Raw genomic sequence first — 20,075 nt, forward strand, 5'->3', positions numbered from 1 at the left:
GGACTGGGACTGGGAATGGGAATGGGGATGGGGATGGGGACTGGGACTGGGAGGGGGAGAGGGATCGGGATTGGGATCGGCATCGGGACTGGGATTTGGGAGAGGGATCGGAATCGGGATCGGGACGGGAATTGGGACTGGGACCGGCATTAGGATCGTGATCGGGATTAAGACCAGGATGGGACTGGGAGAGGGATCGGGATTGGGATCGGCATCGGGACTGGGATTTGGGAGAGGGATCGGAATCGGGATCGGGACGGGAATTGGGACTGGGACCGGCATTAGGATCGTGATCGGGATTAAGACCAGGATGGGACTGGGAGAGGGATCGGGTTCGGGAGAAGGAGAGGGATAGGGATTGGGACAGGGACCGGGATCGGGTTCGGGACTGGGAGAGGCATCAGGATAGGGATGAGGAACCGGAAGAAGGATCGGGATGAGGAGAGGGATCACCAGGCCCGGGATCGAGGTCGGGGTCAGGATCAGGACAGGCATCGGGATCGTGTCACGGTGCCGTGGGAGGAGCGGGGGTTCCGGGGGGCCGGGCCGGCACGGCGCGGACGGATCTCGGTGCTCCCGCGGGAGGCGGGGGGTGCCTCGGGCGGTGCCGCTGGCGGGCGGGCGGGACACGTGTCCGGCCCCGCCGGGAACGGAGCGTTTGGCGAGTAACGGCCCCGCCGGGGCTGCTCGGCAGCTCCAGCACCCGGCTCTGTTCTCCTGCCCCCGCCGGCGCTGAGCACCAGAACGGTGTAGGTAGTGCAGCTGAAATGAACTTGCGCCTAAGAGAGAAATCAGTTAAAAAAAACCCAGGACAAAGCCAACCCTTAATTTGTGAACTGCAAAACGTGATGTTTGTCTGAAAGCTCGAATATCTGATTGTGATTTCTTTTTAGTTCTAGAATGGGGAGCCTACAGTCTACTTCTGTAGGATTGTCTAATGATGCTGCTGTGAGTCAAATACAGGTAACATTATTTATGCTACTTTTACTTATTTTCAACATTTATAAAAGCTATGGGTACTTAAAACGTTTTCTTATTTATACAAAGAAATACTGTAAATAGTTCTGCATGTTGAACCTGTTCTTATGCTTATTATGTTTATCAAGTCATGCTGGCAGCATTGTTTATCCACAGCCCTGGAACCTGATCTTCCCAGGCTGCACCCATTTTATGTTTTTTCAGACCTCTACTCAATTTTTTGGAGTCAAATACAGGTCAAACATGGCTTCATAGGTGCCAGCAGTAATCCTCCTGTATTTGTTACCATAATACCAGCGTTTTGACTTCTGTATTAGCTTTCATGACTGTTCTATGTTGTTGGAAATGTACTGGCACAAAGTTCACTGACTGAAACCTCACTGACTTAAACTTTCTTTTGAACATACAGAACATTATTTCAGACAACTGTGTGGTGATTTTCTCTAAAACAACATGCCCATACTGCAAAATGGCAAAAAAGCTTTTTGAGGGTTTGAATGTGAATTACACAGCTGTGGAACTGGACACAAATACAAATGGAAGCCTGTTCCAGGACATCCTTGAGCAGATGACGGGTGGCAGAACAGTGAGTATCTTCTCCTACACATAACAAGCAAAGTAAGAACTTGGGATACACATGTGCCCCTTGGGGTATGTCCATATCAAGTTCTTCATCTTTTTGAGACAAGTAACTTGGGATACAAGCTCCTAAATTAAAGACAAGGTACTGCAGAAGGGTTCTGTACCCTCTTTTCCTTTAGAGCCCCCCTGGCTATCCCTCAGTTATCTTTTCCATACTGCCACTGAAATAACCGAAGTATCTGTTTTTCATTTGTATATTTAATCCATTGTGTTAAACAATTGCTTTGTATTTTCTTTATTTTCTACAGTCTCACTTGACTCAGTTATTACAAACTCCCACACAGTGACTTCATCCCACTTCTGAGGGGCACTCAGAGCTTCCCATCTCTGTAAATATTATGGAAACATATGAGTTGTGCACTAATATTACACATACATCTAGAAGAACACAACTATTGTGTGTATTAGAGTCCATGTGGGCTTACTTAAGACTTTTATCTTTTTTCCAAGAAGTAACTAATGTAATTTTTGTTTTCTTGACAGGTTCCAAGAGTGTTTATCAATGGGACTTGTGTTGGAGGTGCAACAGATACTCAAAGGCTTCATGATGAAGGCAAACTGCTTCCTTTAGTTCATCAGTGTCAAATAAAAGCAAATTCCTGAGCAGCCATCCAGCTTAGCTTCATCTTCCTTCGTATAAACAGAATTTCAGATGAATGCAGAAGATCACAAAGATACACAGCATGAGCTGCACTCAACAACTTCAAACCATGGCTTTCTGAATCACAAACCATTCTCTGACAGACTTTATGGACTTAGCAAATTAACTGGTGTCCTTGCTTAAGCTTTATCATAATCAAAATGGTCATTAAAAATCATTATGTAACTCAGGACTCTACATGTGAGACAGTGATGTCATTTCATGGCTCTTACATCCTGCTTCAGAGAAGTCTAAACTGTACAAAAATGATGGGTATTTTTTTTCTGCAGGTTAGTTTGCTTTCTAGCTTTGTTTCAATAAATGGTCAGTTTAATTTAATGGTGCCTTTATATTCAACTCTTCTCTGTCAAATTGTAATGAAGTATGAAGCCAAACAAATTCTGGTGTGTGTGTGTGTCTGCCTCTCACATTTCAGTGCCTGATCACCGAGCTCCCAAACTGTATCCACTTGAACAGAAAAGGGAATGAAGAGTCTGGCAGCTTTAGAGGGGAAGTAATGGCTTTCATCTCTACTCTGCTCTACAAAGTATCAGTCTGTACAGTGCCATTCAGGAATTCTCCTAGGGGAGCCAGACAGCTGACACTAAACTGCAGCTACAAACTACTGTACAATTATCCAACAATATAAAAAAAAAAAAAGACCAAGTCAAATGGGTCTAATATGCATAGAGTTTATTTAGTACTTAAATTCTACAATCAGAATGCAGTTTACTAGCCATTTTAACTTTCAGTTAAATGTCTAAAAGAAATTGCTAAAATTCAATAGTTTCATACAATGTACATCCAAAGCCAGAACAGGCAATGCCAAGACTCTTGGTTATTTCAAGGAAGTCCATATGCAAGTAGAAAATTCTATCCCATTCTTCAGTAAAAGGGACCATTACACAACTAAAGGTGCACACATTAGAATAAAAACATTAGTCAATTAATTTTTACTCAGTTTTTGTGAATTACTCCTGTTATTTCCATTGCTTTCAACACTGCATGTACCTAAACTACTTTTTTCCCCCTCAAGGGAAAAAAGCATCACATTTATCTTCAACTCCAGGTAGCTAGGACTGCAAGAGTGTAATTTAAATTTGACAGCTTTATTTTTGTGATGCAGGTTTGAAACTGCATCATTTATAGAAAGTCTTCAGAATAGAGTTGTCTCCACTGTGCATCTTTAATGTGTAATAAGCTAATTAAACACACTGGCCTCGTTATATTTTTATTGCCATTTACTGTATTTTGCACAGTCATCAAGATAAACACACAAATGTGCATCTCTTCCTGAATTCATACTTAATAAAGCAATTTATTTTGCACATACAGTCGTAAAACAATACCAAGTACTCTTTTTCTCTGTGTAGAATTCTTCGGCCAGCTAAGTGTTTTCAGAAGTTTAGCAATAATTTTGCCCCTGAAAGCTGATAAACCCATCATGTAAAAATAATAACAATAGTACGCAAAGGAATTTTTCAAAGACCTTTTCATTTTGTTCCCTGTTTAGGGACTTGTTTTTCAAACAGTAGTCTAAAATAACCCTTTGAGTTCCAAGCTTCGGAAATCCCAGGGCACTGTCACTTAAGGCAGTAATCTAATCCAGCTGGAGAAAACGTGCTGTATGCCTGCAGATCCAAGTGAGTGCCCGTCTATTAAAGGAGATATGTCTTAAGGCACCCAAAGGGTTAATTATGTTTCTTTTTAACCATATTAAGGCTCCCCATCCAAATAGTTTTTCATTAATTGTGTATAATTTCACAGAAAGTAGCAGCAAGACAGTGCCTTCATTATTGGATGGCACAAAGCCATGTTATGTTTAAGTTATTTAAACATGATATGGCAGTTAAAGTGTGGTTCTACTCTAGGAAATAATAAAAAAAAAACCAAACCAAACAACAAACAGATTAAGAGACTCAAGAACAGTCATTAAAAATTTCCATAATTTTGTGCCCAGCACTGTCTCCAGGACAAAGCTGTTTATCTTAAAATATGCTTGCCCTGGGATCTGAATATTAAAATGTATCCACTAAAAGATATGGATACCTGCTCATCCAGCCTAAATCCCATGCTTCTAAGTCTGAGAAGCTGGAAACAAACACTGAGTTTTTTAACTAAGCAGACAGATCTGTGAATGTGCCCATCTGTTGCTTTTTTTATACAGAATTCTTTTTAAAGAGTAGAACTGCACTTTTATAGGAGAATGAAAAGACATTTTATTTGTAACTAGTTGTGCTTAACTCTTAAGAAGCTGGTTAACATTAGGGAAACAACTATTTATATTCATTATTCGTTAATGAAGCATTTGCAAAAGTTCTCCACATACCTCATATATATGCAAATATATATATATTTTTGAACTTAAAAGTCAGAATGCAGAAACACCTAAAGAAACCACGCTTTAAGTATCAAAATTATAAATCCAAATATGTAAGCACACATATTTAAAGACACCATACCTTCTGCCGAAATCAGCTAATCTTACATGTTATCTCTCAGAGCAGCACATACACAATATACTGTCCTAGTTAGTGTATTACCTTTCCCCCCCCAAACTCTTACTCAGCAATTTGTACACAATACTGTGTCATGGTGAGATGAAATCTCTACCATTCCAGCAAGAAAGTCATTAAACCAGCTTGCTTACAGCATATCTGCACTGCAAACCACTGCAGACAGCAAAATAAACCTATAAACTGATCAAGTGTCAGAGAAAGTAAGGATTAAAAGCACAAGCAAATGATACTTTGCTTAGGTTTACTTCTACAGCCTGTTCTTTAAAGACTTCCTCTAGTCAATACTGCAAAGAAGTTGCCCATTTATCCAGAATATTAATTTAAATGTTTGCCTAATTCTGCCTATGACAGCAGCTTGATAATATTTAATGGAATAAAAAGTTTCAAACCACTGAGCTAATTCTAGAAAAAAATTTGAAAAGCCAATTGTAAGAGGTTACTTTATAAAGTCATTCACAGGCAGGTGTTGGATTTTTGTAAATAAACAAAGTATACTTTTGTCACTGATTTTTACACAAAGTTTTGCCAAAAATCTGATAGATACAGCAAATCGAATGTTTTGTAAAAGATTTACATAATTAAAGAAAAAAGTTAATCCATTCTTAAAAAAATTAAAATAAATACTATGACATCAGTTCCGGTGTAAGTAGCTAAGCGCTCAATGACAGCAAAAAGGCAGAACAGAGGCAAAAATAAGAAAAAGGAATGGATGAGAGCTCGTGAAAAAAAGATTCAAGTATAGGCCTGAGGTGATGAAGAGAAGGGAAAGGAGAAAAAAAATCAACATTAACAGAAAAAAGGAAGGGTAAAGCAAAAAGATAATAGAAGAAAAAACCCAAACGGAACCAAAACTAAAGCTTCTGTTACAGTAGCTGTGAGTCAGGTACATGGTTCAGCAGCATAGCATTTTTTGCAATGCACAAAAATATTTTCATAGTGTTCTTACAGACAGAGCCATTATTAAAATACACTTCCAAAACTGCTGGTGTTTCTTTAAGCCAAGAATATGTATTTTGTTGAATAGCCTTTTAAAGCCATAACCATTTATGGGCACCAGTTAAACAACAACAATGCAAAAGAACAACACAACCCCCCTTATGATTCATGTTTAATAAAGAGGTTTAATAGTGGTTTTAAGCAGCAAGGTATTTTAGGGCCAGTTATTAGTAGCCTTCACACAGTGGGCATTTAGACTGGCCCTTCTGACTTCAGAGCTACACCTACTTTTAGACTTTTCTTTTTTTTTAAACACAGAGGAACGTAGGTAAAGACCCCATATTTTGCCTGTAACCTCATTCTACAAGCATCCCAAACACTCCTACTCCTTGCTCCAGGTCTAAAATTCCTGACACGAAATTCTATTTCTTGGCCCTCTCCACATTCTTCATTGTGTCCCTTCCATGAAGAACCTTGGCCTTTGATGTTTGTTCCTTACAGCCCTTCATTACAGAAGAATGTTTTACCTCTGTTGTGCTTCCAACCATTAGAACCTTTTTTTCTTTCTTAAAATGCCTGAACATTACAGCCTTAGACTGCATAATTGTTTAATACTGCAGAATTGTTAAGGGGGTCACAGTGAAATGGCAGCCAAAGTGAAACCTCTCAGTTCTGTCAGATAGCAGGAAACCTGCGTTCATCCACTCTGCTGTTGCACTCTGCATTTAGACTTATTTTAATCAACATTTTGAATAAAATTAACTAGCTTTAAACTTCTCCCTGCTCAATTTTTACTGATAAACTGCATTGCACAATTACAGCCCCATTTCTGCTTTGTTAGCCAAAGTGTTCCTCCAATGCAAACACCACTATTAATTTCAAAGAGTCCCTGCCTCCTCTTTGGTGAAAAGGTAGGTCATTTATCGTACACTGAACTAATGCTTCAGCTTAGCAACTCTGTCTTAGTTCACTTTTTTTCTATTATTTTTGAAGCATTACAGTAATTATTGCCTCTTTACGTGTCTAGATATTGGCTTGGAAATTACCAGTTTAATAACTGAACACTAAAGTCAGCGCATTTATGTTATGGCAAATGAGTCATGCTGTCCCCTAAAATTCAGGGTACGGGCAGATAAAGATCCAGGAAAGATAAAGATCCAGGGAAAAGGAATACACAGCACTGTTATTCTATGCCCCTTCCTGGAAGATAATAACAAACCCGAAAAGAAAATCATAGAAACAAAGGTCACACTATGAAGTTTCAGCTGTCAGCATTTACTTCATTTTCCCCTCTCTGTGTAAATCTTAAGGGAGGAGCAGACGACAATGTGGTCTCACCAGTGCTAGTTTTACATTGTGTAACCAAACCACTTAGAATATTCTATTTCTAGCAAGATTTTTTTGTACAGAGACACTATAAATGTTTAGGAGTGTATTATGTACCCTAGCATGGATGACTATCTTTTATTATGGGTCAGAGCTATCCAGTGTCAATAAATACAGGGAGCTAAAATTTCTATCAGTTCTACTGAAAAGTTCACCTTTACTTACACACTCTAGTTCAAGTATTTTAAACTGGACTGCTTTCAAAGATGCAACACCACTATAACCGTTCATTCAGTCTGTTAGTAACTATTCTAACCTTTTATTTGCAGTAAGTTTACTTGAAAATTACTTGAAACACCTGTTTAAGTTTTCATTTTATATTCAGTCCAAAATATTTCCTATGACTTCACAAATACTACTCCAAGTAAGAAAAAGTACTTGCAAAAGTACATCAGTTATTTTCAACGTCTCTAGCTTAGAGGAAACACCTAATCAGATGTTTGACTACTGTGTAATTTAAAACACATTACTACCAAAACCAACCCCAAAACATCAGTGCATTTACTTGAAATAATTATTAACATGTATTGAGCAAATGAGTTTACTCCCCACATTGATATGGTGTTTTGTTTAGATGCTAAGAATGATATGCAATTTTTCACATGAAATGGCTGGTTTTCTTTTTCAAACTCAAAGTGCTATGTCTCAGCTTTTGTAGGAACACGTTTTTTTTCCTTGATGTCACCTGAGGAGCTGGTGGCAGTCCTGTATTCTCCAAGCTTTCTATCAGAGCTATACTGTAAGAGCAATGATAATTCACAAGTGACTACATTAATGTTCACTGAAAGGTAACACTCCTACCATCAGTTCTTTAAGCCCTGGTTTTAATGTCAGAAAAGGCTTCCCTCACTGGTTTGGTTTATTTATTAAAGGAGAGTGTAAGTAAGTAGCAGAATACCTTCAGTAACATGTAACATCCTGTTTTAGCACCAAAAGAGAGACCCGCACTACAGAATGCGAGCTCTGGATTTGTAATTAATATGTATGAGGCAAAAAGAAAAGTGTTACAAGTATCAAAAGTATAATATGAATTTACATTTAAAAGCTTAGGTTTTAGGCAGAAAAATATGGTCTTACATGTTATTTACCACAACGGGTAAATGCGTTATTTTTATACATCATAATTATTTTCAAATTAACATCAAATTCACTGTTTAAAACAGCCATCATTAGCATAAAAGAGGCTGACACACATATGTTTTAGAGGAAGTTGTAAAAGCATCACTAAAAAAACCTTTCTAATCTTTTAAGACTGATCTACTAAAGAGATCTTTTAACTTCCCCCCATACTGACACATATAAAACACACACAGAATTAAATACATATACACATGAATTGCTATCAATCCCTGTTCCAAAGTGGTAAGATACTCACTAGCTTTCTCCTTGTTTACTCACAGTCTTACTATGAAACTAAAAATAAAAAAATAAAAAAAAGAATCCAGTTTCAATCACTTCCTAAACAAGATTTTGTGAACATGAAAGATGCAACTGTACAGTTCATAAAAGTTTTTAAGAATTGGTCACTATAAACTGGAGGTAGTTTTGAAACATGTTAGCTTGAATTAATTCATGAAATCAGAAGTAGCGTTAATCTACAAAAATATTTTTAAAAATGAAATACTCTCCTGTTAGGAGGATTGTTTCTGTATTACTGAATACATTCTTTTGGAAAAAAAAAAAAAGTAGCTTATGGTTTCTGGTTGTTCCCACTCAGCTTTGGAGAGCAGGCCAAGACACATGCACTCGTTGATCTCTCTTGCTGAAAGTGTGCTTATGCTTCCTGAAGTTGTAATATGGACTGAATGTGGCATCCCAGTCATTTCCAAGGTCTTTTTCTACTAAAAACAGTTTTTAGAACTTCCTGTAAAGCGTATTAATTCTAAAATAGTGCTTCTGAAACTGTATTGTGCAGAAACTGCCCCTCAATTTATCTAAAGAGATATTTACTCCAGAAAACTCAGATGATGATCTACAGAGAAAAAGACTGGCATGAGCTCTTCCACTTTCAGTTTTATCAGTATAAAATTTCCCTGGATAACTTTTATCCTGTATCACAGTCACATGGTCTCAATATGTACCAGAAAATACTTTTAGGTTTAGTAGGTTTTAACTGTAACCATGGAAACCATTGAACCTTAGTAATGCTTAAAATACAAAGATTTAAAAAAGCCCAAAGAAAAGTCCCTCTCAGTGAAGTTGCTGTTAAACTGACATTATTAAAAATACTAAATCCATTTTTTCCAGCCCCATTCTAAAAGTAATTGGTCAATTTATTCTCGCAAACAAGCATTCCACAGCAACAGGGGAGGGGGAAATTAAAAATCTCTCCATATTTATAACCTATTATAAGTGAAATTAAATTATGTATACCCTGTAGCCACTTTTAGCAAACTTCCCACTGTTATTTTAAATTGTGTGCAACAGGAAAAAAGAGAAAAGAGATTTCTCATCCGCTTTTCTTGTTTTCCCTTCACAAAAAGGTAACAAAGAATCACAGGCTCATTATGGTTGGAAATGACCTCTAAGTTCATTGAGTCCAACCTTTAACCTAACACTGCCACATCTACCACTCAGCCACGCCCCTAAGCACCACATCCACGAGTTTTTTGACCACTTCCAGAGATGATGATTCCACCACTTCCCTGGACAGCTTGTTCCAATGCTTGACTAGACACAGGATTTGAGGTGTGGCCTCACCAGTGCCAAGTCTAGAGGGACAATCATTGTCCTGGTCCAGCTGGCCACACTATTGCTGATACAGGTCAGATCCTTTCCCACCAGGCAGCTTTCCAGCCACTCTTCCCCAAGCCCGGAGTGCTGCACGGGGTGGTTGTGACTCAAGTGCAGGACCCAGCACTTGGCCTTGTTGAATTTCATCCAATAGTCCTGGGCCCATGGATCCAGGCTGCCCATATCCCCCTGCAGCACCTTCCTATCCTCCAGGCCATCAACCCTCCTGCTGCCCAACCTCAGGTCATATGCAAATGATCCTCTCATCCAGATCAACAAGATGTTAAACAGGACTGGCCCCCCTACTGACCCCTGGGGGACATCACTGGTGATCAGCCACCAGCTGGAGGCAACTCCCTTCACCACCACTCTCTGGGCCCGGCCATCAGCAGTTCTTTATCCACTGAACAGTGCACCCATCCAAGCTTCTCCAGGAGAATGCTGTGGAAAACAGCGTCAAATGCTTTCCTACAGTCCAGGTAGACGTATCTCCAGCCTTTCCCTCATCCACTATGTCACAGAAGATCAAGTTGGTGGAGCAGGACCTGCCTTTCATAAACCCCTGCTGGCTGGGCCTGCTCCCCTGGTTGTCCTGCATGTGCTGTGTGATCAAAACGATCAGTTCAGTAACCTTCCCAGCACCAAGGTCAGGCTGACAGACCTGTAGTTTCCTGGATTCTCCTTCAGGCTCTTCTGCTAGAAGGATGTCACATTAACCAACCTCCAGTCATCTGGGACCTCCCTGGTGAGCCAGGACTAATGAAAAATGATGGAGAGTGGCTTGGCCAGCTCGTCTGCCAGCTCTCTCAGAACCCTTGGATGGATTGCATCCGGCCCCATAGAGTTGTTTCTGTTTAAGTGAGCACCAGGTCACTGCTTCCTCTTGGATTATGGGGACTTCATTCTGCTCCTAGGCTGGAGCTGGAGGAGTCTGCGGGTGGGTGAGGACACAGCACCACTGCCTCCCATCCAGCCCATCCTGAAGTCCAGATTTTTGACCCAGGAGCTGCAGGCTCACCTACTGGACCAGGAGGACAATAAGAACTGCACTCAAGCTGTGGAGGAGCTGAAGAGGGTGGTTCGAGGTGCCAGCCAGGCAGCAGCAACCTCTATCCCTGCCCTTGGCCTCCTGGGGCTCATCAGCTTCCTTTACACACTCCTCAACTACTCCAACTTCAAGTGGTGCTCAGGGCACTGAAGGTGATCCATCTGCTGGCACTGGGTGACCAGGTCCAGGCCTTCCTGGCACCACTCGTCTCTGCTGCTGGTGAAGTCCTGGGGGGACAAGAAGCTGGCCATCCAGCAGGAGTACAAGCCCCTGTTCCTGTGGCTGATGAAAGCAGCGCATTCTCAGCAGGTGCTGGGCCTGCTGCTGCAGTGAGAGTACCTGCAGCTCAACAACTCCAGAGTCCAAGAGGACGTGGTCATCATCGTGGCCTTCTTCACTTCCCCTACTGGGGAGCTGGACTTGGCCAAGCTGGCATTTGGGCTGACTCCAGCACTGGTGGACAGCAAGAGCAGGGTCTGGCACGATGCCATGGAAATGTTTGCTGTGGTGGCATCTTCCATAAGCCCAGGCAAAACCATCCCTCTCTTCAAGTCAGTGGATGCTGTGGAACTGGAGGACAACAGGGACGGGGTGATGCATGTGGTGCAGGCCAGGCTGGCCAGGCAGACCCTGCTGAAGCTGAGTGGACCAAGGGTTTGTACAGCACATTGTGCCCTTGCTGTTATCTGGTCATGACAGGGGGTCCTGTTTACCCTCTGGAACAGATACAGACTGGCTTTTGATGGGCCACAGGACTCTGAGCACACACAGTTACTGTGGGTAACACTCAAGGGATGATGCTCTGGCAAACTCCAGCTCTGTGGTGTCTAGACTGATACAGGAATAAGTCCAAGAAAAGTCTCGAGTGCGTGGACAGATAAAAAAAAACAAACTGCCTTGGGAAAATAAGCATGCTGGAGACAAGGAAGGTGGTTCAGGAGTCGAGATGCCTTTCTCAAAGGGTGTGGAGAAGGGTTGCCAGCTGTGCTGCAGGGTTCTGAAGGGCGATCTGATTCAACTGAGTGTCCGAGCTGCGCAGGGTGTTCCTGTGTGGCACCAAGTCCAGGCATGACAGGGGTGACGGGTGGTGCCACCTCCAGTAGCAGAGGGATCACTGGCTACTGACAGTTATTTTGACACTAGAGATGCAAGTGCTGAGTTTTTCTTAATTTGTTAGGATTTGCATGAGACCATAGTTATGTTCAACCTTACAAACACCTTAGTGAGAAGCTCTAGTCAGAGATGCTTGAACTGCCACCACCTCACGTAACATTCTGATATGTATATAATATGCCATAATCTAATAAAGTATATTTGCCTGGGAGTTCCCAGGGTGAAGTCTGTTGCCAGCAATGGACCCACTGGGAAGAGCAAATGCCTAGAAAAATTAAATCAAATCCAAAGTGAAGTTTCGAATAACCTCCAAAGCTCCTGTATCAAAGCCACATATATCCAACATGCCTCTGTCATCTGGATCTGCCACTGTAAAACCATTTGAGGTCATTCCACAAACAATCAGTTTAGCAGGAATACCCATTTTCTAGAGGAAGGACAGAAAAAAAAAAAAGTCAGAAAACACATACAGAGTAAAACATGGCAGAACATATATATACAGTAACTTAAACACGCCAGAGGGCCAAATCTTGCTTGCATAAACCACTGTCTGAATAGCCATACTGATAGAAACGAGATAAGCCCCAATCAGAGCTGAAGACTGCCTGCTAACATTGTGTTTAACCTGTAGCAGACATATTTAAATAAATGGAAATAATTGCAATGAGGTATATTAGCAAAAATTTCCTGCAATACTACAATTTGTAGATTATTTCAAATGCAAACACTGCATTTGCTATTATGCAGTTCATTCTTAGAGACAACTCAATAATAATTATGAAGTCACCTAACAGACTCAGAGAGTGCATTTTTGTCTAAGGCAAGGATTTCCAAATGTTGCTTGAATAAATACAACAACTGTGGTCTGGACAATTCTGCTAAATAAACTGAATTTGCAGGTAAGTAATCTCTAAGGTAAAGCAAAGCAAGTGGCATGAAGGCCAGAGTGCAGGAACTCTTTCTTTACAGAACAAATTTAGGAATGGGAGCTAATCTCAACTAAGAAAACTAAAACACAGTTCATACACACATGTTTACCAGAAGTATTTTTTGTAGTTTAAAAAACAGTTTCTTTAAAAGATTGTTTGCTGAGTTTCTAATAGCAATGTGCTTGGAAAGGCTATTTTTCTTTGTTCTATTTTAAAATTATTAAGCTTAGAGTAGTCCCTTTAAAACATAATGGGCTTTCTTCAGAAAATAGTGCCACCTCACCCTACTGACACCTTCCTATAGGCTTATCTTCATTACTTTATTTAAACTTTTTGGTAACTACTGCAGACACCAAGGGTAAATTTAATTCTGTGAGCCAAATTTCATTCTGTAAGAACTATTAAAAAAAATGTATTCAACCAATTATATATCGAATGCAAAAATTCATATATTCCCTGAAGAGCAAACAAAGTTTCATGGATATTGCAATACACCAAGCAGGGTAGGCTAATTACAAATCCTTATAGTAATCCTGTGGTTTTAAATGTGCACAATTAGTGCCCTATGTCCACTAATTCTACCTAACTGCAGAACTGAGCAGTTTTTAACAATATATAATTATTTACTGAAACACAGCCACAACTAATTCAGTCCCTAAAACATCTTTAGAGCTGGTATTTATTTTTGTACTGCATTCACTAATCATGAACAGTCAGAAGCATGTTTACCTCTCGGTACTCTCTAAGGGCTGCTGCAGGAGGAGTATTTCCAGCAAAGGTCTCGTTATCAGTAAATACAATGAAGACATCAACAGCCCTCTGAGTTTTTTGAGCCCATATCATTGGAAGGGAACAATCAGTGGTACCCACTGGAATCTTAAGGGAAAAAAATAAATATACGTGGAACACATTAATACTGAAATTAGTAAACCATGGACAAATTACCTTTTATGTAAACTTCATGCTTTATCACACAGAGGTTTTTTTGTTAAACTTAGTCATTTCATCTTAGTTTTGACCAGGTTTTTTTTTAGTTGAGTCGGGGTTTTTTTAACTTTATTTTCAACTCATTGTGACCTAGCACTGCCATTCTAAATTGCAATGTTTAATATCTGAAATATTGACATTTTTTGGACTTTCTCTAAATAAAAAGGACCAAAAAATCCAATGTTTTGCTACAGAGATACACACTACACAAAGTAATAAAACTGATTACAAAGAAAATACAATGTAACTGCTGAGACTTTTTTTTTTTTTTTTTTTTTTTACATACTTCATACATTTTCACTAAAACTTGAGGTAACGTCATATCAGCCATCACTGGACACGGGACCATTTCATGTGAAAAGGCAGCAATGTGGGAATCCTTCTCAGTACGTGCTACAACCTGAGAAAGAGGAAGACAAAAATAATTTAGTTATATTACTCTGAATTTTTAATGTCTGGATTGAGCCATTCCCTACCAAACACACAGCATGACATGCTTTTGCATTTAAGACACCAGGGTCCTCATATGCACCAACAGTTCACTCTACACTTTAAATATTCTGTAATATTTTACTGCAAATAAGCACTGTCAAAATCAGAGCTCAAGAACTGCTCTAATTACTACAACTAAAGATACTTCTATATTTCTTCTCTCCCCTCTGACTTAAAAATATTGAGTGTTTTTAAACACTAACAAAAGGTCAACTCCTCTATAATACAAGAATACGATGCAACACAGCAGCTTTGCAACACCAAATTGAGGGGAAGGTGATTGTGAATAAAGGCCACATGGATAACTCAAATGCACACAGGATTTATTCTAAAATTCCTTAATCCAATCTGTATTATTCCATAAGTGCTTCTGAAAAAAATTAAAATGTATTTTCAGCTAAGTGAAAAAGCTGCCCTGACCACTTTGGTTTATCCTTGAAACCAACTTCTTGAAACCGATCTTTCTGAATATGGTTACCAGGAACTTTAAGGAACTGATCTACCAGTAAGGCGCAAGGTCACGCCTTCCATACCCCAAAAAATATTATATATAAGTTTCCTCCTGATTTCTAACCAGCTTTAAGGCACCTTTGTATCAAAAGACCAGTTACAAATAAAAGAAATGCAATGCCTCACCATACACATCGTTGCTGCAACAGTGCTCGCATTGAGCACACTGCCCAAAACTTTTTGTGTCATTGATGCACTGACATCAACTGCAAGTAAGAAGCGTTTTCCTGTTGGTTCAAGTGTCTAAGAGGAAAAAAAGAGAAAAAAAGAAGATAGGTACACATAATTAGTATTGTTGCCAAAGTTTTAGCACCGTTACCCACCCCACAAACGTTTCGTGATAAGCTTTCAGAAAACACAGAACCCTTAAAAAGGCTTAACAAACTGAAGAACTGTATTACCTTGAAAGCTCTGTAAAATGAGGCATCTAAAGCTTCTAAAATGTCTTCATCAGGACGCCACCAAAGCTTCCCTCTGCTTCCATGTCCAGCTTTATATGTTTCTAATGCAACCAAAATATGCAATGGATGTATTTTACCCTACAGGCAAAAGAAATAAAAACTGAGCTTCTTGAAAATTTGACCTCCTTTAAAAAAAAACCAACAAAGCAGTAACAAACTGAACAGAAAAAATAAGGTTCTCCTACAAAAATCTCTGGCTCAGTATACTGTTACTTTAAATTCATTAAATTTGAAGAGTTCATGCAGCCTTTCCACAGCTGTTGTATGAACTGATACTCCTCAGTCACTGGTGATGGACCTCATCACCTTTCCAGAATCCTCCAATCAACACCAAATATTAAGCCATCACCAGAATTTTGGTAAAACTTCACAGCTTTGTGATTGTCCATCACAGGGTTACACTAAGAGAAAGTCCCTGTCCTGCTGAGGGGAAAGCAGCTGAGCTAGGAAAAGAACAAACTTAAAACTAGTTTTATATCCAATACAATAACACCGGACAAAGAAACTATTTTCAGAATACAGCATTCATTTTCCTCTTGCTATAAAACATTCCAAGCATTTTTATTTTTTTGCTTTCCATACATAAACCATATAACTTGTTTCGTGCTAAACCACATCTTTGCTTTACTGAGTTATCAACATTTTGTTATTTTTTTTTTTTCTCAGGGAGAGTTTCAGTCATTAATCACTGCCAGCAGCAAACCTCAGCAAATCTGAACACCTGTCCACCACCTTTCTTCCATCAAGGTACTGCACCACCATCTTTGCTCTCCCTTCTCCAGTGCCTATGCCTGATTAAAGAAGGAACCAGAGAAAGGGAAGAGCAGCGGGATGGGAAAAAAGGGACCGAAGTTGTTGTGCTCAAATTAGCTTTGAATAGCCTTGAATAATTTAAGGGTCCTTATTTTAATCTTCCCAACTCACAAAACTGTTGGTAAAGGCACTTGTCCTTTCTATCTTCCATTACATTCCTGGATATTTTCTTCTCCCTTTGGGGAATCCTCTTTTCCCTCTTATTTTCTTACCTCTTTGATGGATAGTAAAGCAATCTGAAAGGAGAAAAATCTCCTTTTCCCCTCAACTGCTATGCTGGTTTCTTCATTCACTTTCTAGGATCTTATACAAGTGACTTCACTCCTTTTTTAAGCTTGCCTTGCTGATTCTAAATTACAAGACTCAGAAGGAACACATGAACCCCAGAGCTAAAGCTTGCCACAGCCCTCATTTAAGAATAAACTACACAGCTCCTCCAAAGAACATCAGTTTTATTTTGTAAAGAAGTTGGCTGAAGAAATACAGTAAGGGAAGAGATTAAAACCCACAAGGGCTGGCATCGATTATGAAAAAGTTCTTACCTTTTTTAGCAGTTTCTCATTTCTCAGTTTTTCACATACTATTGCCACTTCTGAACCTCGTGGTTCCAGCACTGAATTTGCTGTCAGCTTTCCTAAATTTCTCAACAATACAGAGATGGGCATTTCCTTCAGCAATGCCTTCCAAACCTATGGTCAAAGAAAGAGAAATGAAAAAACAGAAAGACAAGATTCCCAAACTACAAGAACTGAAATCTGAACATTGAATAAGCATATTTTCAAATAAATGTACAAATTATACATTGAACTTAATTACTTTAAATCAGCTCTTTGGGCAAACAACTTGAAGAACAGCATAACGGCTACTTTTTACAGAAATCTAGACCTAGGACTCTAAAAAGCATTACCCTAAAGAGAATTCAAAGCTAATGAAGTTCACCTACCTCTTTAGATTTCAGGTGGTTTGTCAGGAGATGCTCTCTAACTAGACCATATTCCTCTATCAAATGAATAACTTCCAATTCATCTTTTGTGCGTTTTACTTTCTCCACAGCCTCCAGATACTTTAAGAGTTTTTCAGTCTCAATAGAAACTGCTTTCTCTTTATAAGCTTCTTGGACATCTTTCCACCCCTTGGTAATATATTTAGTGACTATAGCAATTCCTATTGAAAAAAGAAAACATTTTTTCCAGCAGGATTACCATCTGTATACTGGCATTTATCACTCTCACGCTAATGAGTCAGCAGGTTTCAACCTCAGACCTGCCAAACACCTATTAAAAAGGTCAGACATACAATTTAGAGCAGTACTTTTAATTACTGTATTATTCCCCTTAGAACTAAGAAGCCTAATATCTTTGCTAAGTTGCCCAGAGAAGTTGTAGATGCCCCATCCCTGGAAGTGTTCAAGGCCAGGCTGGATGGAGCTCTGAGCAACACAGTCTAGTGGAAGGTGTCCCTGTCCCTGGCAGGGGCTTGGAACAACATGATCTTTAAGGTCCCTTCCAACCCAAACCATTCTATGATTCTATGATTTGACACCAACAGATCTTAACAAATAACAAAAAAAGCGTTATTTCATCATTTGTAAGCAAATAAGAACAAAATGAGGAAATTGTGTTATTTTATCTTCTCTTGACATATGGAAGAAAAAGAACAAACTGTTTATCTTGAAGACAAACAGGTCAATTTCTGATACAAACCCTCACATTTTTAGTACGCAATTTACAAGATACGCTCACTAAGAATTCATCTACAATGGTACTCGGGTTTCCAAAATACTTCCACAATAAATATAAAAGGTTTAAAACACAGTATTTTCAGGTAAATAAAAATTTATTACCTTCACTGGCAGGTTTTAGGTGGGACAACCTCAGAAGATCTTTATGAGACCAACCACTTCTTTGCTTATATTTTGTAACTGCTAAAGCAAGAGCCATGCCATTCTTTCCATTGTACCAATCTGCAACAGCTTTCCTCAGTGCACGGCCCCACATGCCACATTTCATGCCCTCCTTCAGATCTTTTTTAAACTGGATGAAAGTAAAGAGATGGGTTGGTATGCAACACACCTCGGGGACAGCCTTAAACGCCGCTTGTTTCGTTTTCACATCAGAGCACTGCGAGCAAACTGCAAGGGCAAAAAGCAGGGGCTCCTGCTTTGCTGCTCTGCCCTCTTGGCTAAACGCTTTTATTTCTTCAACAACTTCACAACCCCTGCCCTCTTCGATCAGTCTTAGCAAGGCTTCTGCATTTTCGAAGCCCAGCTTCTGCTCCCTGATGTGGTAAGCGCCACACTCGGAGCCGAAGCACAAGAAGTGCCGCAGTCGGCTGGTGTCGGTGACACTCCACACGTCACCGCCTTCGGAGCCGGGCGCCTGCCTCTCACTCGGGAGCTGCACTCCGCTCTCCTCATCCTCCATGGTTTAGACTTCCAAGAGGCCTGTTGAAAGAATAATAAATTTTACAAAAAAGACCCGATGACTACTCTTTCATCACTTTTTAGCAAAGCAAATGTATCTTGTCTACACGTTTCCTTCATAAAATTAATCAGAGCGCACTCTCGGTGTGCAATAATGCACATTTTTGGGGGAAAACAAACAACAACAAAAAAAATCTCTGAGTTATAATGGTGACAAACTTACTTCTTTGGAACAAGCTTAGAAACTACACAAAACCCATGTCTGATGTTAAAGCCTTTTGCCACTAATAGATTACATGACTTTCTTACCTAGATTTTTGGACTGCAGACTAAACAGCTCAAAACTCACATCTTACCCTACTCTATTTTGCTGAAGAATTGCTAATACTGACCAACTGGAGAAAAATGAGGGTAAAATATAGAACTAAAATAATTTAAAACTGTTTAGTCAGAAGACTTCATGAGAGTTTATATATGGTGGGTTTCCGTGAGGCTTAGACAACAGCTTTTTAACAGCTGAGTACCTCAAGAACGAATTGTCTTTGTTACAGGCTCAAATAGTCTGCTGTTCCAAGTGAGATGAAAGAAAACTCAAGACATAAAAAATTCTGTACCACTTTACAGCACAAAAATTCTCAGTCTTTCAGATCTTGATACACTCCTGAGTTGTAAGAGAGTTCAGCTGTAATATTTCCAGGCAACATCACTGCTCCTACTTGGAGAACATCCAGCATGGTAAAATTCAAGCCATGACATTTAAAATTAATAAATGCAGGTGAAATCAAATCAGCAAGGCAAGGGTAAAAAAATTAATCATCATCACTACCTCCAAAACATTAATAGTGCAACAATAAATTTAGTTGTCTCAGTTCTCGCCAAATAATAAAAAGACATTAAATAGCACCAAGAGCTCCTATTAAAAAAAAAGCAGCACCAATAATCCACTCTATCAAACTGTACACATCTTAAAACACACACAGACTGAAGTCTGAGAACACACAAATGACATTTCCAAGAAATCCACTGAACAATTCTAAAGTATTGCAAATATCTACTTTTGACATGCTCCTGCCGATGCTGAAGATGAATAAAAGCATTTATTTTAATTTTTTATTATCCTTTTTTTTATTATCCATTTACCAGGATAAGCTCGAATAAATAAATGTGACTAACACAGACAGAGATGTTTTTCCCCCCAGTTTAGGTAAGCACTTTGTTTACAAACAACTTCCCTCCCTCTTTGACTCGGAATTTCCCTTTCTCTGTAAGTGACTAGAAATGCACCTTTCCTGTTTTTCCTGTACAACATCTGTGCTGATCTGCCTCCAGAACCAAATGATAACCAGCAGTGCTCCCATTACATTCTACAATCTCCTAAAATCATAAAAACAGAAGCCATATGCTGGCACTTGGTTTAAAAAAGCAGGTTTCAGTTAGAAATTATCTAAGAAATATCTTTCATTGTT

General features: G+C 39.5%; 2 protein-coding genes across 5 annotated transcripts in view; one reads left to right on the forward strand and one right to left on the reverse strand.

Moving 5' to 3' along the window:
- Positions 1–2,599, forward strand: part of GLRX2 (glutaredoxin 2) — a 3,656-nt gene extending 1,057 nt beyond the window's left edge. The window contains exons 1-4 of one of the 3 annotated variants that reach the window (XM_017815750.1): positions 645–747; positions 894–963; positions 1,388–1,564; positions 2,104–2,599. In XM_017815750.1, the coding sequence (XP_017671239.1) occupies positions 901–963; positions 1,388–1,564; positions 2,104–2,223 (360 nt within the window). In that variant the 5' untranslated portion in view covers positions 645–747; positions 894–900 and the 3' untranslated portion in view covers positions 2,224–2,599. Of the gene's footprint in view, positions 1–644; positions 754–893; positions 964–1,387; positions 1,565–2,103 lie in introns of those variants that run through there. The other 2 variants (XM_017815751.1, XM_017815749.1) reach the window with 2 other exon arrangements.
- A 337-nt stretch (positions 2,600–2,936) lies between these two features.
- TROVE2 (TROVE domain family member 2) lies at positions 2,937–18,611 on the reverse strand. 2 transcript variants are annotated; one of them, XM_017815743.1, is made up of 8 exons: positions 18,031–18,611; positions 17,131–17,351; positions 16,730–16,876; positions 15,315–15,452; positions 15,040–15,156; positions 14,198–14,311; positions 13,654–13,800; positions 2,937–12,422 (listed from the first exon to the last, which is right to left on the reverse strand). In XM_017815743.1, the coding sequence occupies exons 1-8, from the start codon at positions 18,608–18,610 to the stop codon at positions 12,270–12,272; spliced, it is 1,617 nt and encodes a 538-aa protein (XP_017671232.1). In that variant the 5' UTR covers position 18,611; the 3' UTR covers positions 2,937–12,269. The 2 variants fall into 2 exon arrangements, with proteins under 2 accessions (XP_017671232.1, XP_017671234.1); XM_017815745.1 differs by lacking the exon at positions 2,937–12,422 and having other exon boundaries at positions 13,659–13,800; positions 14,205–14,311.
- Positions 18,612–20,075: the final 1,464 nt, after the last annotated feature.

The sequence above is a fragment of the Lepidothrix coronata genome, unplaced genomic scaffold (assembly GCF_001604755.1).
Source record: "Lepidothrix coronata isolate B3197 unplaced genomic scaffold, Lepidothrix_coronata-1.0 Scaffold52, whole genome shotgun sequence".
In the NCBI taxonomy this organism is placed as follows: domain Eukaryota; kingdom Metazoa; phylum Chordata; class Aves; order Passeriformes; family Pipridae; genus Lepidothrix; species Lepidothrix coronata.

Excerpts from the sequence above, each read along its gene's own strand:
- TROVE2 (XM_017815743.1), bottom strand. The coding sequence starts at position 18,610 with ATGGAGGATGAGGAGAGCGGAGTGCAGCTCCCGAGTGAGAGGCAGGCG. Across the intron at positions 14,312-15,039 it reads TTGCAGCAACGATGTGTATG|GTTGTAGCACGTACTGAGAA; the intron begins GTGAGGCATTGC and ends CCTCTTTCTCAG. Across the intron at positions 13,801-14,197 it reads TTTTAGTGAAAATGTATGAA|ATTCCAGTGGGTACCACTGA; the intron begins GTATGTAAAAAA and ends TTTTCCCTTAAG.